Genomic DNA, 23,088 nt, shown 5'->3' with positions numbered 1-23,088 from the left:
CTAGTTGTGGCCGTAGGGATTAGAGCTATTTTAGAGAAACAGCATTCCTCTTCGATTGTTGGAAAGATGAAGGAAGCACAAAATAAACAAAGGCCATAGATAGGAGCATCAAAAGAGAATGGAACATTGAGCAACTTTCACAAGCCAATAGAGAAACAACAGGTGGATAATGCACTGGCTGCTTTATCTCATGCAAGTGCTATTTATTCCATTCAATGTAGCTATAAATCCACAATTCCGTAATGTGGTTCAGAAGAATGCAAAGTCTGGCAAAGGGAACACACCTCCCTCTTCTGAGGCTCTGAAAACAACTCTCTTGTAGAGGTTAAAAGATAGAGAGACTAAAAAATTAGTTGAGGCCAAAGCCTCTTGAAGGGCAACATCTTGCACCATATTGAGTCACAAATGGTGAAATATATGTCAAAGGCCATTGATCAATATTTTAGTGGCTTGTCATGACGGTGTTGCACTCTTGAGGTTACTCTTGAGGCTATTGACAATATGAACATATATTTCAAATATTAGAGCAAGCCATTCTTGAAGTAGGGGTGGAAAATATGGTTCAAGTAGTAATTGATAGAACAACAACTTGTGTGGGATCTCGGAAGCTGATTGTAGAGAAGAACCCACAAATATGCGAGGCCATGTGCAGCTCAATGTTTGGAATTCTTGCTTTATGACTTGGCTAAATTCTCATGGAAACATGAAGCAAGTCATAGAGGAAGAGCAATCACAATTTTTAAGAACTTATCATCTCACATTAAGTATTGGCCTTGTGACACAAGGTATGCTTCATTTGGTATCACTTTGAAAAGAGTGGTTGAAGAGAAAGCAACTTTGAGATCCGTAATTTGTTCCAATCAGTGGATCTAGAAGTGCTAAGAGGAAGAACATAGAGAAAATTGTTTTACATAGTAGCTTTTGGTAAAGTGAAGAAACGTCTTGAGTATGTGCAGATCAATTGTTTATGTGCTCTCCGTTATTGAAGATGACAATCCTTGCCTTTAAATGTTTTAGAGAAGCAAAGATGTGGAGATATGGGAGACTGTTGATTCAAGATGGAAAATGATGCATACTCCTTTACATGTGGCAGCTTGCTATTTAAAACCTAAGCTATTCCATATTGATAGACAAGGTGACGCAAAAATTATGGCAGAGTCTATGAAGTCATTAGCAGCTTCGAACCAGATCCAACAATTGCATCTCTAACTAAATAACAAGGTTGGAAATGCAGGAAAGCACAAGAGATGTTTGGAATAGGAGCAGCCAAATATGATATGGCACAAGACAACTTGGTTATAGATGGTGGATGAGCTATGGGGAATAAACTCCTAAACTTCGGTGCACTGCCATTTGAATATTGAGTCAAGGAGCAAATTCATCAGCTTGGGAAAGAAATTGAAGTTGCTTTGACTACATGCATTCTAAAGAGAGGAACAAATTGTTTTCTGGAAAGTTACGAGACCGTGTCTATGTTTGCAGCAATTTAAAATTGCTCATGAACAAACTAACAAATGAATCATTTTCTTCACAAAAATGAAGTTTAGAAGACATAGCAGTACCAAATGCGGATGAGCCTGACAATTTTGATGCTGAAATGGGTAGTCATACTGATGATAATGATGCTACACATTGTTTTCTGGAAAGTTAGGAGATCTTGTCTATGTTTGCAGCAATTTAAAATTGCTCATGAACAAATGAGCAAAGAATCATTTTCTTCACAAAAATGAAGGTTAGAAGACATAGCAGTACCAAATGCAGATAAGCCTGAAAATTTTGATACTACAATGGGTAGTGATACTGATGATAATGATGCTACACCATCTGATTTTATGGTTGCCAAACTCGAATTCGGATCTGAGCCTTATGACTTAGCATGTGCAACATCATCATCCACCTCACTACAAAACGCACAGCCTTCACACAGCATGGCTCCCATCATTGAGCACTTTGTGCAATCAGTAATGTTTTATATTATTGTTTGGTGAGTGCAAAGTAAATTGAATAATTACACTAGCACAGACCCATGTTAACATTGACTAGTATGTCCCAAGCAGCATTTAAAAGACAAAGACTAATGATGATAGTCTCTATGCTTTTAAGCTTTGGTTGAACAGTCAACTCAAGTCATTTGGGTACCTCCTCACACACAGCAGAACAACATTGAAGCTTAATTGTGATACCTTGTTAGAAATCTATTCCTTTTGTATTATAATAACTTTAAAACTATACAACTGCCAAAAAGTTGGCATTGAATGTTTCCCAAGAATCTGATGACCCCAACATGGCCAAAAAAATTCCAAGTTGTTCGGGAATGTAAAATGAGCTTTCTCAAAATATATATACTCATATCAAGAGTATGATGAAGCATTATTTAATCCAAGTCCTAAGAGCACAATTATTTAATAAAAAGTAACTCATTTTGCAAGAAGAAAAGAACAAGGTGCATACCGTTCAGTCTCTTGCTTTGTTGGATTAACAGGACCCCAAAACAGTTCATCTTCAGGTTTAGACTTTGAAGAACTAGAGGGAATTGCAATGCTTTGAGTTGGAGGAGAAGATTTTGGCACTGTCCACAGACTGCTATTTCCACTTAAGCTACGACTTGCCTGCACTTTAGCAGGAGCCACAACCTGCTGTTGGGACTGCATTGATAAGGCAAGCTTCCTTTCCTGCTCTCTCTGAATATCTCTCAGTGATGCAGTTTTGGTCAGCTTTGCTGTATCAACAGACCAAGCAGGAGCTGGCGGAGAACTTGAAGAATCAGCCTTCCATGGAAGAAAGTCTGCTAGGGATGGACCAGATGGTGGAACAGAAAGAACTTCCTTTTCTTGTTGAGTTTGACGAGCAGCTTTGTTTTTCTCTGCTGGCTGAGATGATACAGGAGGCTCAGAAGAAGCAACTGGGCTTGCTTTAGCCACAGCAGCATTCTTTCCTTTATTTGTCCTCTTACGATTCTTCTTTGACTCTTTGGCCTCAACAAATTCACTATCATCTGCAGTAGACACCTCTGGGGGAAGCAAAACTGCAGGTATAGGCAATACTGCAAATGGTTTCTCATCACTGGCAGCAGTAGATGCTTCTGGGTTTGGCTGACTCGTTTTAGCCAAAACCTCTTCTGCCAGCAGATCGTGTAATTGGCTCTTCTTCGTTCTGACACAACCATTATCCAGATTCCCAGAACCAGATTGTGAAACACTTGCAGCATCAATATTCGCATCATGTTGACCATCTCTTAAGTGTTTTTCTAAACCAATTACAGCTCCACCCCAGGGAGCTGACAGGCTAGACACTGTTGATAAAACAGACACTTCAGACACAACTTTCTCTGATTCTGCTTTTTGTTTCTGCTCCTCCTCTTGTATTTCCAAGAGAGACTTTGGCTGTGGGCATGGAGCAGGATTCCAAGCACGTTGCAATAAAGAGGCTGTGCCCATGATTTTAAATTGCAAATCAGCATTAGTTGCACCAATCCTCTCAACCATTAGACTTTCCCCTGAGCTAGAAGTTGGCGTAGGTGTCTGTAAAATTTGTGTCATTGGTAATTGTAAAACAGGGTCATGAAGAACAGGTGAAGAATTTGTCTCTTCAGAAGTTAGATTTTGACTAACTTCTTTTGAATTTTCAGTTCCTTGCTTCAACTCATGACGATTGATTACATCAGGTTGCGCTTTTTGCCTCTCAGAGGACATTTTAGAACTCTTTTGTCTTCTAGACCTTTTCTCAGCGCTTCTCTTTACCTCTGGTACCTCTATTGAATTTGTTTCAGCTGATGCTTGTGTATCACTTGTGGCTGGTTTCTCCTGGGCAATTGGTTCATCACTGACCAGAGTCACTGATTTATCAATCTCATTTTGATTCATTTCCTCAACAACTTGTTCAGTGGAGCAACTAACCAATGGATTAGACACACAACTCAACATTTCATTAGTTGCAGCATCTTTTTCTATTACATTGACATTTCTCGAGGACACTGAATCAGACAGAATTTGCTCCGCCTGTGGTACTACCTGGGAATTCAACTCAGAAAACAAATTTGAAACAGCATCATTGCTGGTAGCTTTGCCTGATTGATGAAGCATCTGTTGTTCCTTTGAAACCTTTTCTAAAATTTCGCATGTCGGCAAAAAAGATGATGCTCGAATTTTGTCAAATTTGTCTTGTTCAACACCCCAAACAGGAGATGGCTCGCTTAACCCAACTGTAGTTTGTTGTGTTGCAAGGGATGCCACTTGATTGTGTTTGAGATTTCCCTCCAATTCAACCTGCTGAGACAGATTAGTTCCTTTGGAACCTTGCTGATGGATTAGGTTAAAGAGATTATCAATTACAGAAGGTTGAGGGGGCACATGCTGGGGCAGCTTGGCACTCATCATAAATGGATCACCAGGTTGCCTGTATATGCTGTGATCTGCTGAAACATTTCCTACAGATCCAGGTGCCTGTGCTCTGTCATATGATGATTCCTGACGTTGCTGATGTGCGATCTGCTCCAACATAACCTGAGGTAAGAGTTGCTGCTGCTGTTGCTGCATAAAAATCTGATCAAGCAGAGATACCTGTGATGGCAGCGAAGCCTGAGAACGTAGTTGAAGCTGAGTGAGTAAAAGCTGCTGTTGTTGGTGTAATAAATTCAAAGTATGTGGATCTTGTGGGAGAGCAGAAGGCAGAAGTTGTTCGCGTGCCACCCCACCTGAACGATTTTCCAAAGATGGAGACATTAGACGTTGTGTAAGTGGCTGATGTTGCTGCTGCTGTCTCTGTTGTTGCAATGGAAACCCAGATTGAACTGGACTGAATCGCTGTCGATGGTGCATATCTACCTGATCTTGATGAGGAATATCTAAACCACCGTGCCGAGCTTGTGTATCTCCATAATTTGTCCATGCATTGACTGCTTTGTTCATAGGTGAAACAACAGCATTATCTGAAACACCCTGCAGCAAAGACATAATGTCTCCATGTTGATTGACTTGAGATATGTTATGAGAAATATCTGATGTCAAAGAAGTGTATTGAGGCAGTGATTTTCCAATATCAGTGATAGTTTCACTGTTAGCTGCCAAAGAAGAGGAATCTCCTGGTGACCAGGCATAAGGAAAGAGGTTTGGGAGAGACTTCTGGTGGTCCACAGAATGGTATGGAGACAGCCTTCGGCCAATTCCATAATTCATGTCCAATCCAGTTTCTGCTGGTATCGATGATGTTCCCCCAGGGCCAAGCCCTTGGAATCCAAGTGATGCTCCTATAAAATAAGTGCCAATCAGAAAAACTGCTAGAGAAATTTGTAAAAGATAATTTGTTCCTTTTTTTTGAAAGACATTCAATGCAAAGTTTTTAAACAACATATCAGAAAACTAAAATAATGCAACAATATTCAATCCATGAAATTGAGAGTAAAGCCTGAGAAATTATCTGGAAACTAACTCAATCAACAACTTTAATTATCATAGCAAACAACCTTCCACATGTTCAACGGGCTGAGGACTCTTGAAAGTTCCATTCATCAGTGATTCCATAAAAATTTTCTCAGCTTCTAATGTATCCATTTTGCCTTTCAGTTCATTCTGGGAAAGCTCAAAGCCACTTCCAGCAATATTGCCTTGTCCCTTTGCATGGATGCCAAATTTACTGGCAATTGTTACATCAGTAGCTTCCACCTGTTTGTGTGTGCCAAACCCAGGAGGAGCTTTTGCTTTCATCCGCAGGTGTGGCATAACATCTCCCAAACATTTAAACGGTGCATCGACTGGAGCACTTTCTAGACAAACTGGCAGATCTATTCCAAAATATCCAGCTTCATACCAGCCAATCATATCAGCCCCGGTGAATGGACCTTGTATATCACCCTGTGGATCCTTGTAAAATAGAGACAATTCTTCTGGTGGAATATGTCGAATACCTTCTCTAGTAACTGCCTTCTCCCGATCCACATAAGTGCCTTCAGTGGTAAGCATCCTATTGCTTCCCATTGAGGGATGGTGTTTAAGTCGATGTGTTTCAGCCTGTAGAGCTTCATGTAGATTGAAACGCATCCCATCTTCACTTGAAGTAGAACCCATTATTCCTGGTGCATACCTTTCATGGTCATGATCTCTATTCATCCCTGACCTTGGCCAGACTGCATTCTTTGCATCAGAATCTTGATATGAAATTCCAGATATAGTGTCTTGCCAATCATGTAAGGATCGCTGTACCACTTCTGCAGCACCACCTGACCTCCATGACCCACTAATGTAAGCAGAGGAGCCCTGACTTGAATCATCTCTATGCTTCCAATGCAATTCTTTATTCTTTGAGACTACAAAACAAGGAAAAGAGTTGTGATGCATTCAAATCCAAAAAAGCTAGCTGTTTTCACTCTATCTGAAGTTTGAACTATCGATTCAGCTGTCACTAATGCAAAATCTTTGTATTTTAAAAGAATGGAAAGATTGAATCTTTTGCTTCAATTATAGAAGAATTACCTTCAATATCCATGCCATCTAAAGGCTGATTTTCTTGAATTTCTCCTATCTTTAAATCCCTTAGAATGATATCTGTTCCCTTGTCAAGTATGTCAGTGTCTTTATAATTATGATTTGAATTATTGACTTTTGAATCATCGGAATTGTCTTCTCTGTGAGAATCCATTGTAGATGTCCCATCTCTACTTCCTGCTTAAATTTTCAGTGAATTTGAAAAATAATAGGTATACTTGGCATAATAAAAAATGCTCAGTGAATGTAGGCATTGAATCAAAAAAACAATAAAATTAGATATAAACGACAGCATACCAGGCCTTTGCCTTCGATTATTCGATACATCCTCACGGTTTCGGTTGGGTGTCCCATCTTTAGGATATTGAGGAGCCCCACTACTTACTATATCTCCCCTGTTAATTCCTTCTATAATAGCCTGACAAAAATGTCATGCAGAAACAAAATCAGCAAAAAACCCTACAATGTAATGATGAAAAAAGACCAAACATTGTGTCATGATTCAAACTGTGGATTTTAAGAAACAAAGGAATGTTTCTTTACCTCCTCTTCAGGACTGGGAGAAGAAAGAGCCAATGGTTCCAATGTGTCTGTTTGTGTAAGGGATGGAGCTTCAGTAAACCCATCAGGGGGTCTTGCAAAAGAAGGTTTCATGACACATTTACGGTAAATATCCAATAATTTTGCCCTAGAGTACTTTAATGTAGACCCATTTCCCAGATTAGTATCCCACCTTTCTGAAGATCCACCAAGAGAATTATAGCTTGAAGAATTAGACATTAAACTGCTTGCACTATGATTTCCTCGACCACGACCAGCAGTAAAGCCTTGACTAACCACATCACCACGTCCCCTACCAAAAGAAAATCCCTGAGTATGTTTATTTGGTGTTGGCGTTGATAGGTAAGGTCCTTCAACTCGTGCACGGTTTTGTAGAGAATTTGACCTCCATGGGCGCGGGTTATGTTCAGATTCCCTTTCAGAATCCTTACTAGTGTCAGATACTGTAAGTAAACCTTTCTCTCGCTGCCCCTCCCCATCCTTGCCAGGTTCTAGCCACTTTTCACGCCGATTCTCTGCATCCTTATCTTCTCGTCCCCAACGAGTATCCCACTTACTTTCACGACGTGCCTCATAATTAGTTTCACGATTTCCAGTGTCATTCCAACGATCTGGAGTGATTCGCCTTATCTCCCCTGGACTTCTTCCCATAAGATTATCTTCCCAGCGTTCTGTTCTGCGATGCTCACCTGAGTCCTTGTCAACTCTCCACCGTTCCCGCCTAACACTAGTGTTATCTCTTTCTTCATCCCGCCAATTTTCGCGGCGCATTGTCTCAGCTTCCACAGAGGTAGATCGCCAGATATCTTTCCTTTTCTCTGTATCAGAAATCTCTTCCCCATTCCCCGATACTTTAGCTAAAAACTCATTGCGACTTCCATGACCAGGGCTACAGTTAACAGGGTGTTCCTGTATACCAACCTACATGATATATTAAAATAGAAAATCGAAGCATTTATTATAAGTGCATGTATAAGAAAATCAACTCAGAACATAAAAATCAAAAAAATAAAATGACAAACAAAGCACAATATTGAACCAGAAAAATTGCGGTCAAATCATCCTATAGATAAACATCATCTCTGAAACAACCATAAAAACAGCTACCCTGCAAACAATGAGGCTATACTAAATTTCAAAAACACATTAAATACATCTCATGTTAAAATATTCCACTGGACAAGTAACGAAGTAGACATATAGAATGCACAACATCAATACAGAATTATTCAAAGTTTCATTGTAAAAACAAAAAGTGAGATGTGCAAGACAAAAACATACCCCTGTTGTAACTCCCAGTTTATTCTCCCCTGGCTTTGGAAGTAGCCACTGTGGGGACAAAGGAATGGAATTCTCAAAGCCATGCAGATCTGAAACCATTGCAAAGATATAAATATATATATATATAGATCAGAACGCTATTAAACATATATATAATATTACTGTTAAAAATATAGGATTTCACAGGCCTTATAAATGATGGTTAAATAACTCTCATATGAATTTTTTTAATTCAAATCTAATTTCAGAAGTTCATAAATGATTTTACTGCATAGACAATCTCATCCAACTCTGAAAAATCTTATATTAAGAATTAAGTCTCACATGTAAGAAGAGAGAATATTGTTCAAATTTGTCTTTTATAGAATATTCTCACAGAATAGCAACTAACATCATGATTTGAACCAAATGCAAATGAACTACTAAGCTAAAAAAGGCTAGAAAGATATAGCCATAGGATATATCAAATGTCAGATTGCTCCATGTTGAATTAAACTTCAGTTTAATACTCTTAATTCTTTTACCTTTTTGGCTCATGAACAAGAATGTTTGCAACAATATCCATGTCACAGTTTCACTTTTTCTTTGTATAATTGTGCAATTATCTTTCGCGCTGTAACATGTGGATGTGCCCCACACCCCACCACCGCCATTGTGCCACCTTTGCTTTGTCAAGACACCACCAAGACGCAGCAACGTCCAGACGCCCCCAAGACATACATGTCATGCCCAGGTGTCCCTCAACCATCCCAAGGATGTCTAGACATTCCCCATCACCGAACAAAATCAACATGAAGTAAAAGCATTTTTATATAATATAAATCAGAAGCTTCTATTCGCCAATAATTTGAATCTTTAACAGTAATTCAATATTCAATGTAGTTCAAGTATAGTATAATGTATGTTGTATTATGTTACTACGTTGCAATTTTGCTACATTCAAGTATTTGGTATTATTAGTTCTTATACTATAATTAATCATTTCATAACTAGCATTTCAACTTACTATATGTAGTACATTACAACACCCCCCTGATGCTCGTGTTGCACCAGTACCAAGAGACTGAGATTTGGATCATACTTAGTTACAACGTACATATGATAGGACCCCTGCACCTGGATTGGGTTCGCCCAGGTTTGGTACACCCCAAGAGTGTCGTGGGTGCACACACTACCAAGAGATTGAAATTTGGATCATACTTAATTGCAATGTATGTCGGATAGGACCCCCACACCTAGATTGAGTTCGGCCTGGTTTGGATATGGCCCAAGTGTGTTGTGGGTGCGTACATGCATAACCACAGTGCACCCAAGGTGAATAACTTAGGGTGCACCAAGGCATAGAATTTCATCTCAAAAGTTTCTTGCATCTCTAAAACTAAAGACTTTAGCTACTTTGGTTAACTTGTAATTCTAGATTTGCAAACTTATTTAAATCGAGAAACTTCTCTCTTCCAATAAGGTGGTGTGCATCTTTGCATACTCAAATACTTAAATTGCTTTGTAACTGTAATAATTCTCATTTGAATCATGTTCCTAGACATATATGATATACATTAGACATATGACTTGATATTAAAATTCTAAACTATCAATTGGTATTCAATATTAATCTTTGGTATTTAGCATTATACAATAAAAAAGTACCATACTATCAAATGTATTTAGTTTTACAATTATGTATATTTCTTTACTTTTTAAAATTAATTTTTTGTACATCAAACCCACATACCCAAGCGCAAAAAAAAATTTATGCCCACACCCATGTACCATGTTCTCATACCCGTATCTGTATCAGCAACCTAGGGATCGTACCTTGAGAGACAAAAAAATGCAATCTGACTTTGACACCAAGCACATCCTGAAGACTTTGAGGCATATAATCATGTAGCTATCCATGAAGGTGGCAATCAAGTTTTTTAATATGCAGCAAGCATGACAATTGCTTTCCACCTAAGGCAACATGGAAATCATAAATAAGGATACTAATGAGAATATTTTTAAGACCCACAAGTTTCCAGCCCTCCAAATAACCAGAAAGTAGCTGCACCTCATACATCACCACTTCTACTGACTAAAAGGCAGATATCATTTAGCCTCAACATTTGTAAGACCAATTGTAAAATATGGAAGCATGCCTATACTAGCCAAATAAGCTCTTCCTGAAAACTTGGGTCTACATTTTCATAGGAAGTTCTGAGGTTGATAATTAAACCAACAGGAGTAACCCATAGCTGTATGTGGGGGATGGTGGAGGTGGCATATAATGTCAATGAGTGGTTCACAAATAATATCCAGCCTTATTTTAAACCAAAAAATAACAATGGTGAACCATAAACAGCAATTTAACCAAACATCATTACTAAATTTAATAAGATGACATATAAATAGTTTGAAATGTAAAACACCAAATTAAGATTCTATAAAAGGTGTATGAATTTGTTAACTTAATTAATCCAAGGTTGCATGGGTACTCGTACCCACACCCCTGGTACTCGTACCCATGTACCCAAGTACTGGGTACACGTATCCCACGTACCGGGTACTCGGTGGAGAGCATCATAGCTAAGGACCTTGATTAAGATTCTGATTTTTTTTTTTTTGGTTTTTTAATTTTTGTATTAGCTTGTTGTTTATCAACCTTAATTCAATACCAAATCAGTTTGAAACTTTGATACTCATTAACAATAAACTTTATCATTGTTCAAGTCATAAATTTATCATTTGCAATATGTCATTGTCATATGATTTAGGATCTTTTTGTTCATGTTTAAAGTCTGCCTTCTTTGCTATGCATCTAAGCATTTATCATGTATTATTATTTCAAACATATAGCAAATCTGAAACTGAAAACAATACATTACATTTGCAAACTTTATCACTGTTCTTGTTTTGAAAAACCATTGCCATGACTCATAATTTCAGATTTTTTATAAATAAAAAAGTATATTTTTAAAATAAGTTTGACATACCTAAGTACCTCTGTCCCCTATTATGAAAAATACTTTAAACATTAAACATTCAGCAATAGCATATGTGTGTGTATATATATATATATATATTATAATTTGACTTATGGCTCATATTTTCAAATTTCTTGTTTTGAATGCCCAATGTCATGACTCATGACATATATTTTGATTTTTATATTTTCTATAAAATATTAATTATATAGAAAAAAATTAGGCCTACACGTACCCCCGTCCCCTATTTTGAAAACTATGCGTACTCGTACCCGTTCCCATTCTCGTACCCACGTACCCGTGCAACCTTGAATTAATCAGTTATTCGGTGTTTTAAGAAAGAAAAGAAAAGTATTTATGCATTAACTCAAATATCTTATAGATGCACATATACATTTAGACATTAGCTCATATAAAGAGATACATATATGCATATATGTGCATGAGAAATAAGATATCAATCTCAAGATGCCTATCTGGATTTTGGTGTAATAAGTGCCTTAACATTGATATCTCAGCATTTTTCAGATGAATATGTTTAAGATATGTCACCTAGAAACAAATACCCAATGGGCCTAATATATGGATGATTTCACAGTCAAACAAAGTTTTTAATCTTTGCTTTGAATACAAGCACATGGTAGACTTCAGAAATAACTCATTATGCTAAATACAGTTTACTGCTTAGCTCTGAGGCTTATCCTGATTACCAAATTGTTTTCATGCCAAAACAATCTAGTACAAAGTTGTTAATCTTTGCTTTGAATGCAAATACATAGTAGACTTAAGAAATCACTGATTATTGTAAACATAGTTTACTGCTTAGCTCTGAGGCTTATCCTCATTATCAAATTTTTTTATTTCACACCAAAACAATCTTAATCTTGTACTTGTCCTGGAATCTCGATTATTGATGTCTTTTTACACAAGGAATTTTAGTTCTTCTGGTTATGGCTTTTTGGTTTTTAGCAAGATAGGCTTTCAAAGAATGCATGAACTTGAGATGCAGTTATTTCAGTAGTAATTATCCATGTGACTTTGGTTTTTGTTTGGGCTGATGTTTGTCATCCAAATAATTAATTGCTCAAAGGCACAGCTAGTGGACTCAGTCTCCCAAATTCGTTTGATGGTTTTCCTAAAAAAGCTTTGATAGACCCAGATTTGAGCTTGTTACAAGCCAACAATTTGAAGTTAGGGTGCAAACTCTACATTTTTCCTTCATTTGTGCTCTTTATATTCACTTTGTACAAGGTGATTCATTACTGAAATTATTTAAATTATGGGAATCAATAAAATTATAAAGTTTGGTTGTCCCTAAATGGCTAGGTAAAACACATTTGGACCATCTATGTCATCATGACACCCTTTAATTGGTTCATATTTTTGTAGAGGTGAATTAGCTGAGTTTGATGTCCAATAAATTATTATATTTGTATTCAGGGTGGAAGTAGAGAATGGTGAGGTTTTGATTTACTCTCTAACTTGGATACTGAGTGGCAACCCATGTTTATATTTGAACAATATATTGAGGGAACAGGATAAAGATTTCCGGGAGACAGTCATACACAATAGTTACATTATGGAAATTAGTTATAATATTCCAACAATGGACTGGCAAAACACATGACCTTATTTGTCAGAATGACATCACTTATTTGAATTATATACACGTAGAGATGAATTAGAAAAGTTTGGTGTGCTCCTGAGCTTGTTGAATAAAACATAATTCTGTATTCTGGATGTAAGTAGATTGGCAGGTTTTAGTTTACTGCATAACTCAGTAACAGGACAAACCCAGTACTTTGCAGCAGATACTGCACGGGTTCATGCAGTCATGAATTTTGATTCTTCCGATGTGACGTGCCACCAAATAATGGTATGAACCTAAGTAACTAGCCATATATAGAAATAAGATGACATTTTGTTCTTTTCTGTAACCCTAGGTTTAAGAAATAAAATCCATGTTTCACTTGAAATGGAGATAAGTTCCCCTTACTCCTTGAGGGGAAGAGCTAAAGATTACAAGCTCAATATATATGTACTTCCCCTTTGCAGAATATAAAAAAAGATTCCTGTATCATCTCTCGGTCAATAATGTAATGTCCCTTTTCTGATTTTTTATGATATTTCCAACCTTTAATCAGATCTTTAAGATCAAACAACTGATATCACAAAGATCCACCAAATTTCTTAAGAAACCCCAAATCGGGTATGTTGAAAATAGTGCTAAAGGCTTCACAACTTCACAAATTATTAATAAATCTGAAAATGGAAATTTTTACAGAACTTTCAGCAGCATAACAGCCTACAAATTGACATTTCCAGATCCGTATAGCCTTTACACAACAGCTCGAAAATGTAGGGCAAAAACTATGCTCATCGGGCTCCCGAAATTAACACAAAAATGCCCGGAAACACCACACAACACTAATAAACTATCTCAGAAGTTTAATCACGTCCCAATATATATATTCAGCTCTATTTTAACAGCTTAAAGTATATAATACAGCAGCAACCAAAACTGATATGAAATACTCAACCGGAAACACCAAACTCTTACAAAAATACACCCGGAAACTCACAAATCTGCACTGTTCAGCACAAAGGCAAACTCTGTATGAGCATGCACATGGAATGGCTTCAAACTCCCGTCCTTAGCCTTCTTGGAAACCTGCAAACTCCCGTTCTTGGGTCTCCCTGGAAACCTGCAAACTCCCGTTCTTGGGTCTCCTTCTCCACAGGTTTGGCAGCCTCTGAAGAATAACAAAGAATGAGCGAAAATCAAGTCTGGAATGAGCCCAAAATGCCTCCAAACCCCTTAAAAGAGGGCATAACTGTAACTCACGTCCAAGAGAGGTTAATAAAACTTATTTTAATAATAATTTTCATTTATTAGTCCAACGGTTTCCAAAGATTAACCCCCTTTTTCCGAAACTTCACTTTCTTGGGCCTGCCTGCCTTAGCAAAGATTTTCTTTTTTTTAATTCTGTAACTCACATCCAAGAGAGGTTAATGAAACTTATTTTAATAATAATTTTCATTTATTAGTCCAACGGTTTCCAAAGATTAACCCCCTTTTTCCGAAACTTCACTTTCTTGGGCCTGCCTGCCTTAGCAAAGATTATTATTTTTTAATTATTTGAAAAGGGGACATGACAAGTCCTCCCCTCCCAAACATTGCTTGTCCTCAAGCAATGGCTAAACAATAAACCAATCAATCCTCCTGGATCCCAAATGTAGTCATGAACTATACTACTACCAATTAACACAGACTCCTGCAAGATCCTCTGCAATATGACCAAGAGGAATCCATAATCAAACTGGCAATTATAGCTCAACCAAACTCCAAAATCACCATTACCACAGTCAAAAACCCATGAGACACAAACTCTTAGAATATCAAAACCCAAGTAAAGTGGACTACCAACATAGTAAATACCATCAATGCATTCCACTGGCCTATATGGAATGTACAATCCAACTCTGCAACAATGGTGAATGCTCTCAAATGAAACTATACCAAGTATGGAGAATCCACACACTGTACAACTCCTGCAGTCAACACAACTCTGTAGATCATTGGCCACTATCTCATAACCATAACTCCCATGCACCCTTGATGGTGAAAAGCCATCACAAGATAAACAACAAGAAATGGAACCCAAACCAAATTTTCCTGCCATCAACTCCTCAGCATAAGGATCAATTGTTAACTGATGTACATACCCTGCAATATAATGTTGATTAAAAAAACCAACCTCAGTCAATAGCTCACCATGAACAAGTGATACAACCCACTGTGACTGATCACTAGCTAAGTCAGGAGATGTCATAGCCAAAGGAGTAGAATCAATAACAACACTTGCTGAAGCATCACTCCAAAACTCCTGCTCTAAGTCATGTATTATCAAGCTATCAACTACAGAACCTGTCGCCATGTCGTGCCCATCACAACTCTCATCTCGAGGCATCAAACTATTCCATAACTGATGATAAGCACTAGGAAACAAAGTACATTTCTGTGTCATAATCTCATCAACATGGTCATCAAAGGTAAATTGATGAGCGTACCTCACAGTGTAATGTTGATAGAATGCGCCAATCTCAGTCAGTGGCTCAAACTGTAATCCAGATGAAACTAACTGCAATTGATCATCAACCATGTTGGAACTGACTACTACCTCCAAAGATATCACCAAAGGAGTAGTATTACTAGCAGGAACCATGCCAACTGTCGACTCACCAACATCACACATGACCTTTGATACATCTCTAGTCTCTGTGCCTTCAGTACTAGAGGCCACCACCCTGTCAGGCATACAATAATCTGCTACAATACCCAACTCAACTAAACCTGACTCTAGTGGGAATGAACCTGATATGCCAATGTTAGTATCAAGGATGGATGCATCCCCATCTCCACTGTCTCTGACAATCTCAGCCATGGACATCCTTGAATCATCAAACACCATAGCTTGTGACTGTATAGAATTAGATAAAGACTGTAGTCGCTCTAACTCCATGGTCACCTTAGCCAAATGAAACTGTGACTCCTTGAAAGCCAACTGTGTACTCTCAAGAATCTCAGAAGTCACCTCAAGCTGCTCAGTAAGCTCACTCACCTCATCTTCCTTGGCCAACAATGCATCATATGCTTTACTACCCCACTCCATAAGATAATATCTGTCAGCTACCAACTGCATATAATTCTGTCTCAAAATCCGAATAGCCTCCCATAAAGAGTGGATCTCTGTCAAGGAAAGATAACTTCCTCCCTGCTCATCACTAGTAGGAGAACCCCATCCATAAACTGCTAACAACTGACGAGCAGCATCGAAATGTTGGCAAGTGATAGCAATGTCTTGGTCACTAACTCTCAACTGATTAGACACATGATGGTACTGGCTTGACTGTCTCCTACAAACCTCCTCTGATGCACTGTCTGAAGGAGTGTCCTCAAAGTTACTAGTCTCTAGAGTATTACCATCCATATCCTGTGAATCAAATCTAAAGCTCATATCAACATACGGAGTATCAAAAACATTAGCATTGCTGTCCAACTCCTCTGTACCCAAGGAAACTAAGTCTTCAAAACTGCCCACTGCATCCTCCTGGATGTCATCAATGCCAATATGATCCTGGGACTCATCTATACACACTGCCAAATATGAAATATCATCAACACATTCCAGCAAGTATGGTCGACTGGATATATGAACAAAGCCCAACACCGGTGTATAAAAACTAATACCAACATCAGACAAGATACTGGCACAAGAAAAGACAACACCGTGTAATCTGCTAATCAAATCCATGATAGCACCCAAACAAACACTGCTACCAAAAAGTGTTAAAGATCTCCAGTCAACTGAATCCCAAACACCAATATAACAATCTCGAGTCCATATCCGTAAACTAGAATCAACTGGTAACTCAAGCAAACTCCTCACCTGAGTAATATGACCAATACCAACTAACTCCACATACCTATCATGATGAGGTAATGAAGTCACAATACTATCTTCACTCACCTTCAGCTGGCGGGATAAATCATGTGAAGTACTACCTGCCTCAACCTCATGTGATGAAGCATCTAACTGCGCCTGGTACTCTTTCTCAGCAAAGTCATGAATGCTCAATGTCTGCTCATCTCTACCAGGTATCTCACCATCCTGCACAACAACATCCTCATAATCATCATCTGAACCCACTACACTGTAGTCACTGCCTGTTGTAACTATACCATCTTGAATACCTGTGGCATCACCCTTTGATGACCTATAAACAATTGTCTCAATTTGAGTATCAAGTTGACTGTTACTATCAATCTGTGTGATATCATTTCCCACCACCTCCTGTGGCAGAGTAGAATCTGAGACCTCTACCTGGCTATCAGCTAGTTTCTCAAACTCCTCATGCAAGTTCTTGGGAATTGTGTCATCTGTCCTGTGAGAAAATCTGCCAAATAGAAATCCAGTCAACTTATCCACCTTAGCTGGGTCAGATAACATGTCATTTATGCGGTGGTGCTCAACCAACTGTTTAGACATGTCATGGCTTATTTTCATAAGTTTATCTCGAATGTCTAAATAACCATCCTTTCTACTATTTTGACTCTGGCTATCAGTTGTCCAAGATTGTTTCCTCTGAGACTCTGTACTATACCTGTCCATTCTGGATAAAGTAGAGTGTAACCCCAATAGGATATAACTTCTTCAAACACCAAGAACTAACATGCAAATGATTAGAAGTAGCATGCAACCATAGATTTGGACATGCAACTGATTAGAAACAACATGCAACCACCAAATTATGACATGCAAGATCTGGGTAGTTGTCAAAACTGACATGCAAGATCTGGGTAGTTGTCAAAACTGACATGCAAACTTCTGCAAACTTCTACAAACCCTCAGGCTGGCAAGATCATGGCTCTGATACCACTGTAATGTCCCTTTTCTGATTTTTTATGATATTTCCAACCTTTAATCAGATCTTTAAGATCAAACAACTGATATCACAAAGATCCACCAAATTTCTTAAGAAACCCCAAATCGGGTATGTTGAAAATAGTGCTAAAGGCTTCACAACTTCACAAATTATTAATAAATCTGAAAATGGAAATTTTTACAGAACGTTCAGCAGCATAACAGCCTACAAATTGACATTTCCAGATCCGTATAGCCTTTACACAACAGCTCGAAAATGTAGGGCAAAAACTATGCTCATCGGGCTCCCGAAATTAACACAAAAATGCCCGGAAACACCACACAACACTAATAAACTATCTCAAAAGTTTAATCACGTCCCAATATATATATTCAGCTCTATTTTAACAGCTTAAAGTATATAATACAGCAGCAACCAAAACTGATATGAAATACTCAACCGGAAACACCAAACTCTTACAAAAATACACCCGGAAACTCACAAATCTGCACTGTTCAGCACAAAGGCAAACTCTGTATGAGCATGCACATGGAATGGCTTCAAACTCCCGTCCTTAGCCTTCTTGGAAACCTGCAAACTCCCGTTCTTGGGTCTCCCTGGAAACCTGCAAACTCCCGTTCTTGGGTCTCCTTCTCCACAGGTTTGGCAGCCTCTGAAGAATAACAAAGAATGAGCGAAAATCAAGTCTGGAATGAGCCCAAAATGCCTCCAAACCCCTTAAAAGAGGGCATAACTGTAACTCACGTCCAAGAGAGGTTAATAAAACTTATTTTAATAATAATTTTCATTTATTAGTCCAACGGTTTCCAAAGATTAACCCCCTTTTTCCGAAACTTCACTTTCTTGGGCCTGCCTGCCTTAGCAAAGATTTTCTTTTTTTTAATTCTGTAACTCACATCCAAGAGAGGTTAATGAAACTTATTTTAATAATAATTTTCATTTATTAGTCCAACGGTTTCCAAAGATTAACCCCCTTTTTCCGAAACTTCACTTTCTTGGGCCTGCCTGCCTTAGCAAAGATTATTATTTTTTAATTATTTGAAAAGGGGACATGACAAATAACATTTAGACATTTCTAATATTGAGGTAGTCAATGACCCCTTTCAATAGCCAATACCTCATATGGAGCACAATAAGTGATTTATTATTCATTTATTTTAAACCTAAATGTTTCAAGAAACCCTAACTCCCTCTTCTCAAAAATTAACTCGTTATTGAGAAAGAAAATCAAAGAAGTGGCCCCTTGATGTGATAAGATGTAAAAAGATTCCACAGCAAATAAATCTAAAATAATGTTAAGAATGGAGCAAAAAAGTAGGCAACTATGGACAGGTACCACTTAAGATATTTGATGAAACTAAAGAGAATGGAAATCAAATGGCACCATTGAGAGTCCTAACCATTTTTTAATCACAATATAATGCATCAAGTGTGTCATATTTAAGCCTGCCCATAGTCATATTTTTTCTGTTGTTGTGTCATTTCTAAACATATGATAAAACAGTAACGATAAAAAGGAAAAATTAAATAAAAGTCAACTTTATATTGTTATTGGTGAACAAAATGACCAAATGCTCTTTCCATTCTACATACACCATCACTTAGCCAAGAAAAGTTACTTGCAAAGCCCACCTGAAACTCATATTCCAACCTCAAAACGAACAGCAGAGTCTCAAGACACAATATTAATTAAAATAAATTGTTTTCGAAAATTCAAAGAGCATGTACCATGTATAGAACCAAAGCCTTGGACACTAATCCCTTGACTTCATGACAAAATAACCAGCCTCCTAGTTCCTCTAATACCTAACCTTGTACAAGTTTAGATGCATGATCTACCAGGAGTAGATATTTTCAATATTAAAATTGGATCTCCTTTATCAATAATACTATATTGTTTATTACTACAAAGACTATTAGATAGAATTTACAGAAAACTTGATGAATTTAATTGTCATTGCTGAGAATATCCCATGGAGAAGGGAGGATGGCTTATGTAAGGGTATGCTGGACATTAAATATATTAAACATTAAAAACAAATCAAGACCTGTGTATACATCTGCATACAAGAGTTTTGTACAAGTGGATAAAGAGAAAATTGCACACAATGGGAGAAAGACTCCTATGCTACCAGCTTCCTCTTTGACACATGTCACAGCATTTGCAAACCATTGAATATACAAAGGACGCCAATGTACTTGACGAAACACAAATACTTCCATTTTACATAAAATCTTGTATGATTCTGTTTACTTTATCAAGCTTGAAAAGGAGAGTAACAAATACAGGGGCAATGTGACTGTCCAAAACCTTTAGCAGCAATTTAAAACAACAGAAGAATGAGACTACACACAAGAGAAACGGAATTGAAACTGGCATCAAAAGAGTATCTTTAACTTTCCCTATCCATCAAAACATTGTCAAAGTTTCTCATCAACTTGAGGATAAGGATCCATGAAATTCAATCATAATATATGAAAAACATTTCTAACAGCTTTATGTTAAGCATAATGTTAAGCACTTCAAAAGCTGACAAACAGACAAAATTAATACATTTCCGCCAACCATGCTGTTAAGAGTAACAACCAAGACTTCAAAATGTTATTACCAACTTACATGTCACATAAAGTAATATAGTATTGACCAAGGTTTGCTGAGTTCCTACTGGTTCCCAAAATTTGAAAGATACTAGACAAATTTTTGTTGCCTGTATAAATTATTAAATTATGTTTTGTCAGAAACAATTATATTGTAATTTTTTACATGATTTAGAGATTTAAGGCTCAGGTTATTGTTGGAGAGGTTCTAATTGTTTGATATCATTTTTAGCATAACGTAAGTATAATTGCATTGTAGAATCACATTTCATTATAAGAAAGCAAAAAGCTTCCTAGAAAGAAAACATATTGATATAAACTAGAATATCCAGCTACGGCCATGGATATATTCCAATGGACATTTATCTAGTGTTAAGGCGGGCGAAAATACTATAAAAACAAAAGTTCAACCTATCTGACATAGCCTTCAGATTGATTACACGGAATCCACAAGACGAATGCCAGATGCAAATCCTAGGTGAATTTCCTATTAATGTAATTTGAAAAATCCTCAACCTACCTAACTAAAGTTTTAGGCACTCTACTAGGCAAAAAAAAAGCAGTCATGGACAAACAAATACTCATACACAAAATAAATAAATGCCCAGTCCAAACCAAGACAATGTATGATAAATATTAAAATCTCATGGTTTAAAATTTATCAAAAAATCTGCTACGAAGCTACTAAAAATGATAATTAAATATGATCCTCAACTAAAATAAGCTCTAGCAGTTGCAAGAGCCGTGCTGTAGCTCAATAGACATGGTAGTTCACCAATCTAGGGCAAACTTCAAAGATAAGATACCTGATGATGCTGGCATGCAATCGAGAGGGAAGATCCCAAAGTAGTTAAAAAGTATAACTTTACCAATTCATAGAAAAGATAATCAAATGTGGTCAAAACGTCAAAGCTCAAGCCATAACAATATGAAATGTCACAAATTTTCTTTTCTAGTCATCGGAGAGATGAATAAATGGTTATAACTTATAAATTTTCAGGGCATATTCATCTAAAGTAGACACCTCTGCTCCATGCCAATACTAAAATGCTTGTCTACATATCAAGGAACTGCTACTGCGAAGTTCATAAATCTGTGTATAAAGATGGCCAAATCAAGACATGCCCAAAGTGTCCATGATACTGCGTATTGCTGCCACCATTCCACAGTAAACAGCTCTAACAATCAGGAAAAATAAGGGCAAGTATGCTAAATATTTGAAAGCACCTAGATCTGTGCACTAAATGCTTTAATGAGTCAAAGTTTTGAAGCATGCTCCATGCACATCAGTCATTTGCATTCGAGCAACACTTTGGCCTCGCACATTACAAATTCGTAGCATAATCGGGAGAGTAAGCAAATGCAATGGACTAACCATTGTGTTAAACCCACTTTGTATTCACATTAAATTTGTCATTTCTCAACTGTAATTACTCAATCCACCTTTTCGCAATCACATCAACATCAGCTTATCTCTGTACCGCATAGAGAATTCATATTTCAAGCAACTTGTTTCATGATCACCTAAGGGTCAACTTGATCGGCAATAGGTTCGGATTCACATATAATCACAAACTACCGGCTTAACAGTGACAAAAACCAAGTACATTGCAACAAAGAGCTTAAACCCGCATAAAAAAAGCCACGAACGGGACTTCAATCCATGACACCTGGCTGACAATTCCTCCGCACAATCGCACTCAATCTGCTCAAAAATCAAAGCATAAAACAACACTTTTCGAAAACTTTAGTCTTCCAGGTTATCCAAGATGCAACCACGAAAAAACAACAGAAATCCAAAACCCACAGCCACTGTAAAGAATTGATCCTAAACCCTAATTTTAACAAAGACTATCAAAACAAACTCATAGAAATGTGTTATTACTGTAATCCAGTGTCAGCAATGCAGTGAAACCCAAACCTGCGACCAATCAGACAGAAATGTCCGAAATACAACAACGGCCGGCGAAATCGGCCGTAAAATAAAACCCTTCAATAATGCTTCACGGACACTAACCAGAAGGCCGAGCATAGGAGTAAACGGCAAATAATAACGAAAAGACATGGAGAAGAAGATAAGCTCTTTAACATAGAAATGTGCATATTGTACCTTTACCCTTAAATGAATCCATCCTTCTAAGTGTGAGCTCCGCCTTGTTGTCAGCCATTAAACCTGCTCCGCTTCCTCCCGTACACACGCAGAAAAAATATTACGCACGCACAAACCCTTAAAACGCTAGAAACAATACAGAACGCAGGGAGAGAGTTCACGATAATGAGGGGAAATAAAATGGGTAAGTCAGATTTGTGTAAAGAAGGTATTATTATTAGAAAGAAAATAAAATTAGAAAAGCCCTGAACAACACGAAGAGTGTGTTGTAAGTGGAAACAAAAGGGCTGTCTTCGGTAAAGCACCGTTATTAGAAGCATTAGTTTTCTAAAAGTTTATTAGTATTGTTGTAGTTGTAGAGTGGTTATGTATCCATCCTACTCATTTCATGTCCCGAGTGGAAGAAAAAAGTTCATTCAGCTTGGGTTGCTAGGATGAAAGGGTACACTAGTTATGATTTGGTCTCTAAATCAAAGATAATCAAAGATAAATAATAAATTAAAAATAAAGTAATCAAAATTTGGTTATATTTTGATTGAGATGGTTTGCTTTATTCTAGAATCTAAAGTAAAGTATGATGAAATGTATATAAAATATTAGTAACTAGTATGATGCAATGTATATAAAATATTAACTAGTATGATGAAAT

The 23,088-nt window shown here is 37.4% G+C and overlaps 1 protein-coding gene across 4 annotated transcripts in view; it reads right to left on the bottom strand.

Annotated features, from left to right (window-relative positions):
- LOC149551402 (GYF domain-containing protein) overlaps positions 1 to 22,633 on the bottom strand; it is a 40,683-nt gene extending 18,050 nt beyond the window's left edge. The window contains exons 1-7 of one of the 4 annotated variants that reach the window (XM_089786917.1): positions 22,440 to 22,633; positions 8,322 to 8,410; positions 7,023 to 7,961; positions 6,777 to 6,897; positions 6,468 to 6,656; positions 5,462 to 6,301; positions 2,452 to 5,245 (exon numbers count right to left, since the gene is read on the bottom strand). In XM_089786917.1, coding sequence (XP_089643043.1) covers positions 2,452 to 5,245; positions 5,462 to 6,301; positions 6,468 to 6,656; positions 6,777 to 6,897; positions 7,023 to 7,961; positions 8,322 to 8,410; positions 22,440 to 22,497 — 5,030 coding nt within the window. In that variant the 5' untranslated portion in view covers positions 22,498 to 22,633. The remainder of the gene's footprint in view (positions 1 to 2,451; positions 5,246 to 5,461; positions 6,302 to 6,467; positions 6,657 to 6,776; positions 6,898 to 7,022; positions 7,962 to 8,321; positions 8,411 to 22,439) is intronic. The other 3 variants (XM_089786919.1, XM_089786918.1, XM_089786920.1) reach the window with 3 other exon arrangements.
- Positions 22,634 to 23,088: the final 455 nt, after the last annotated feature.

The sequence above is a fragment of the Cupressus sempervirens genome, chromosome 6 (assembly GCF_028749045.1).
Source record: "Cupressus sempervirens isolate cs-2001-9-10 chromosome 6, ASM2874904v1, whole genome shotgun sequence".
Classification (NCBI taxonomy): Eukaryota; Viridiplantae; Streptophyta; class Pinopsida; order Cupressales; family Cupressaceae; genus Cupressus; species Cupressus sempervirens.
Note: the sequence above shows the minus strand (reverse complement) of the source record. Positions and strands in the feature narration are given on the sequence as shown.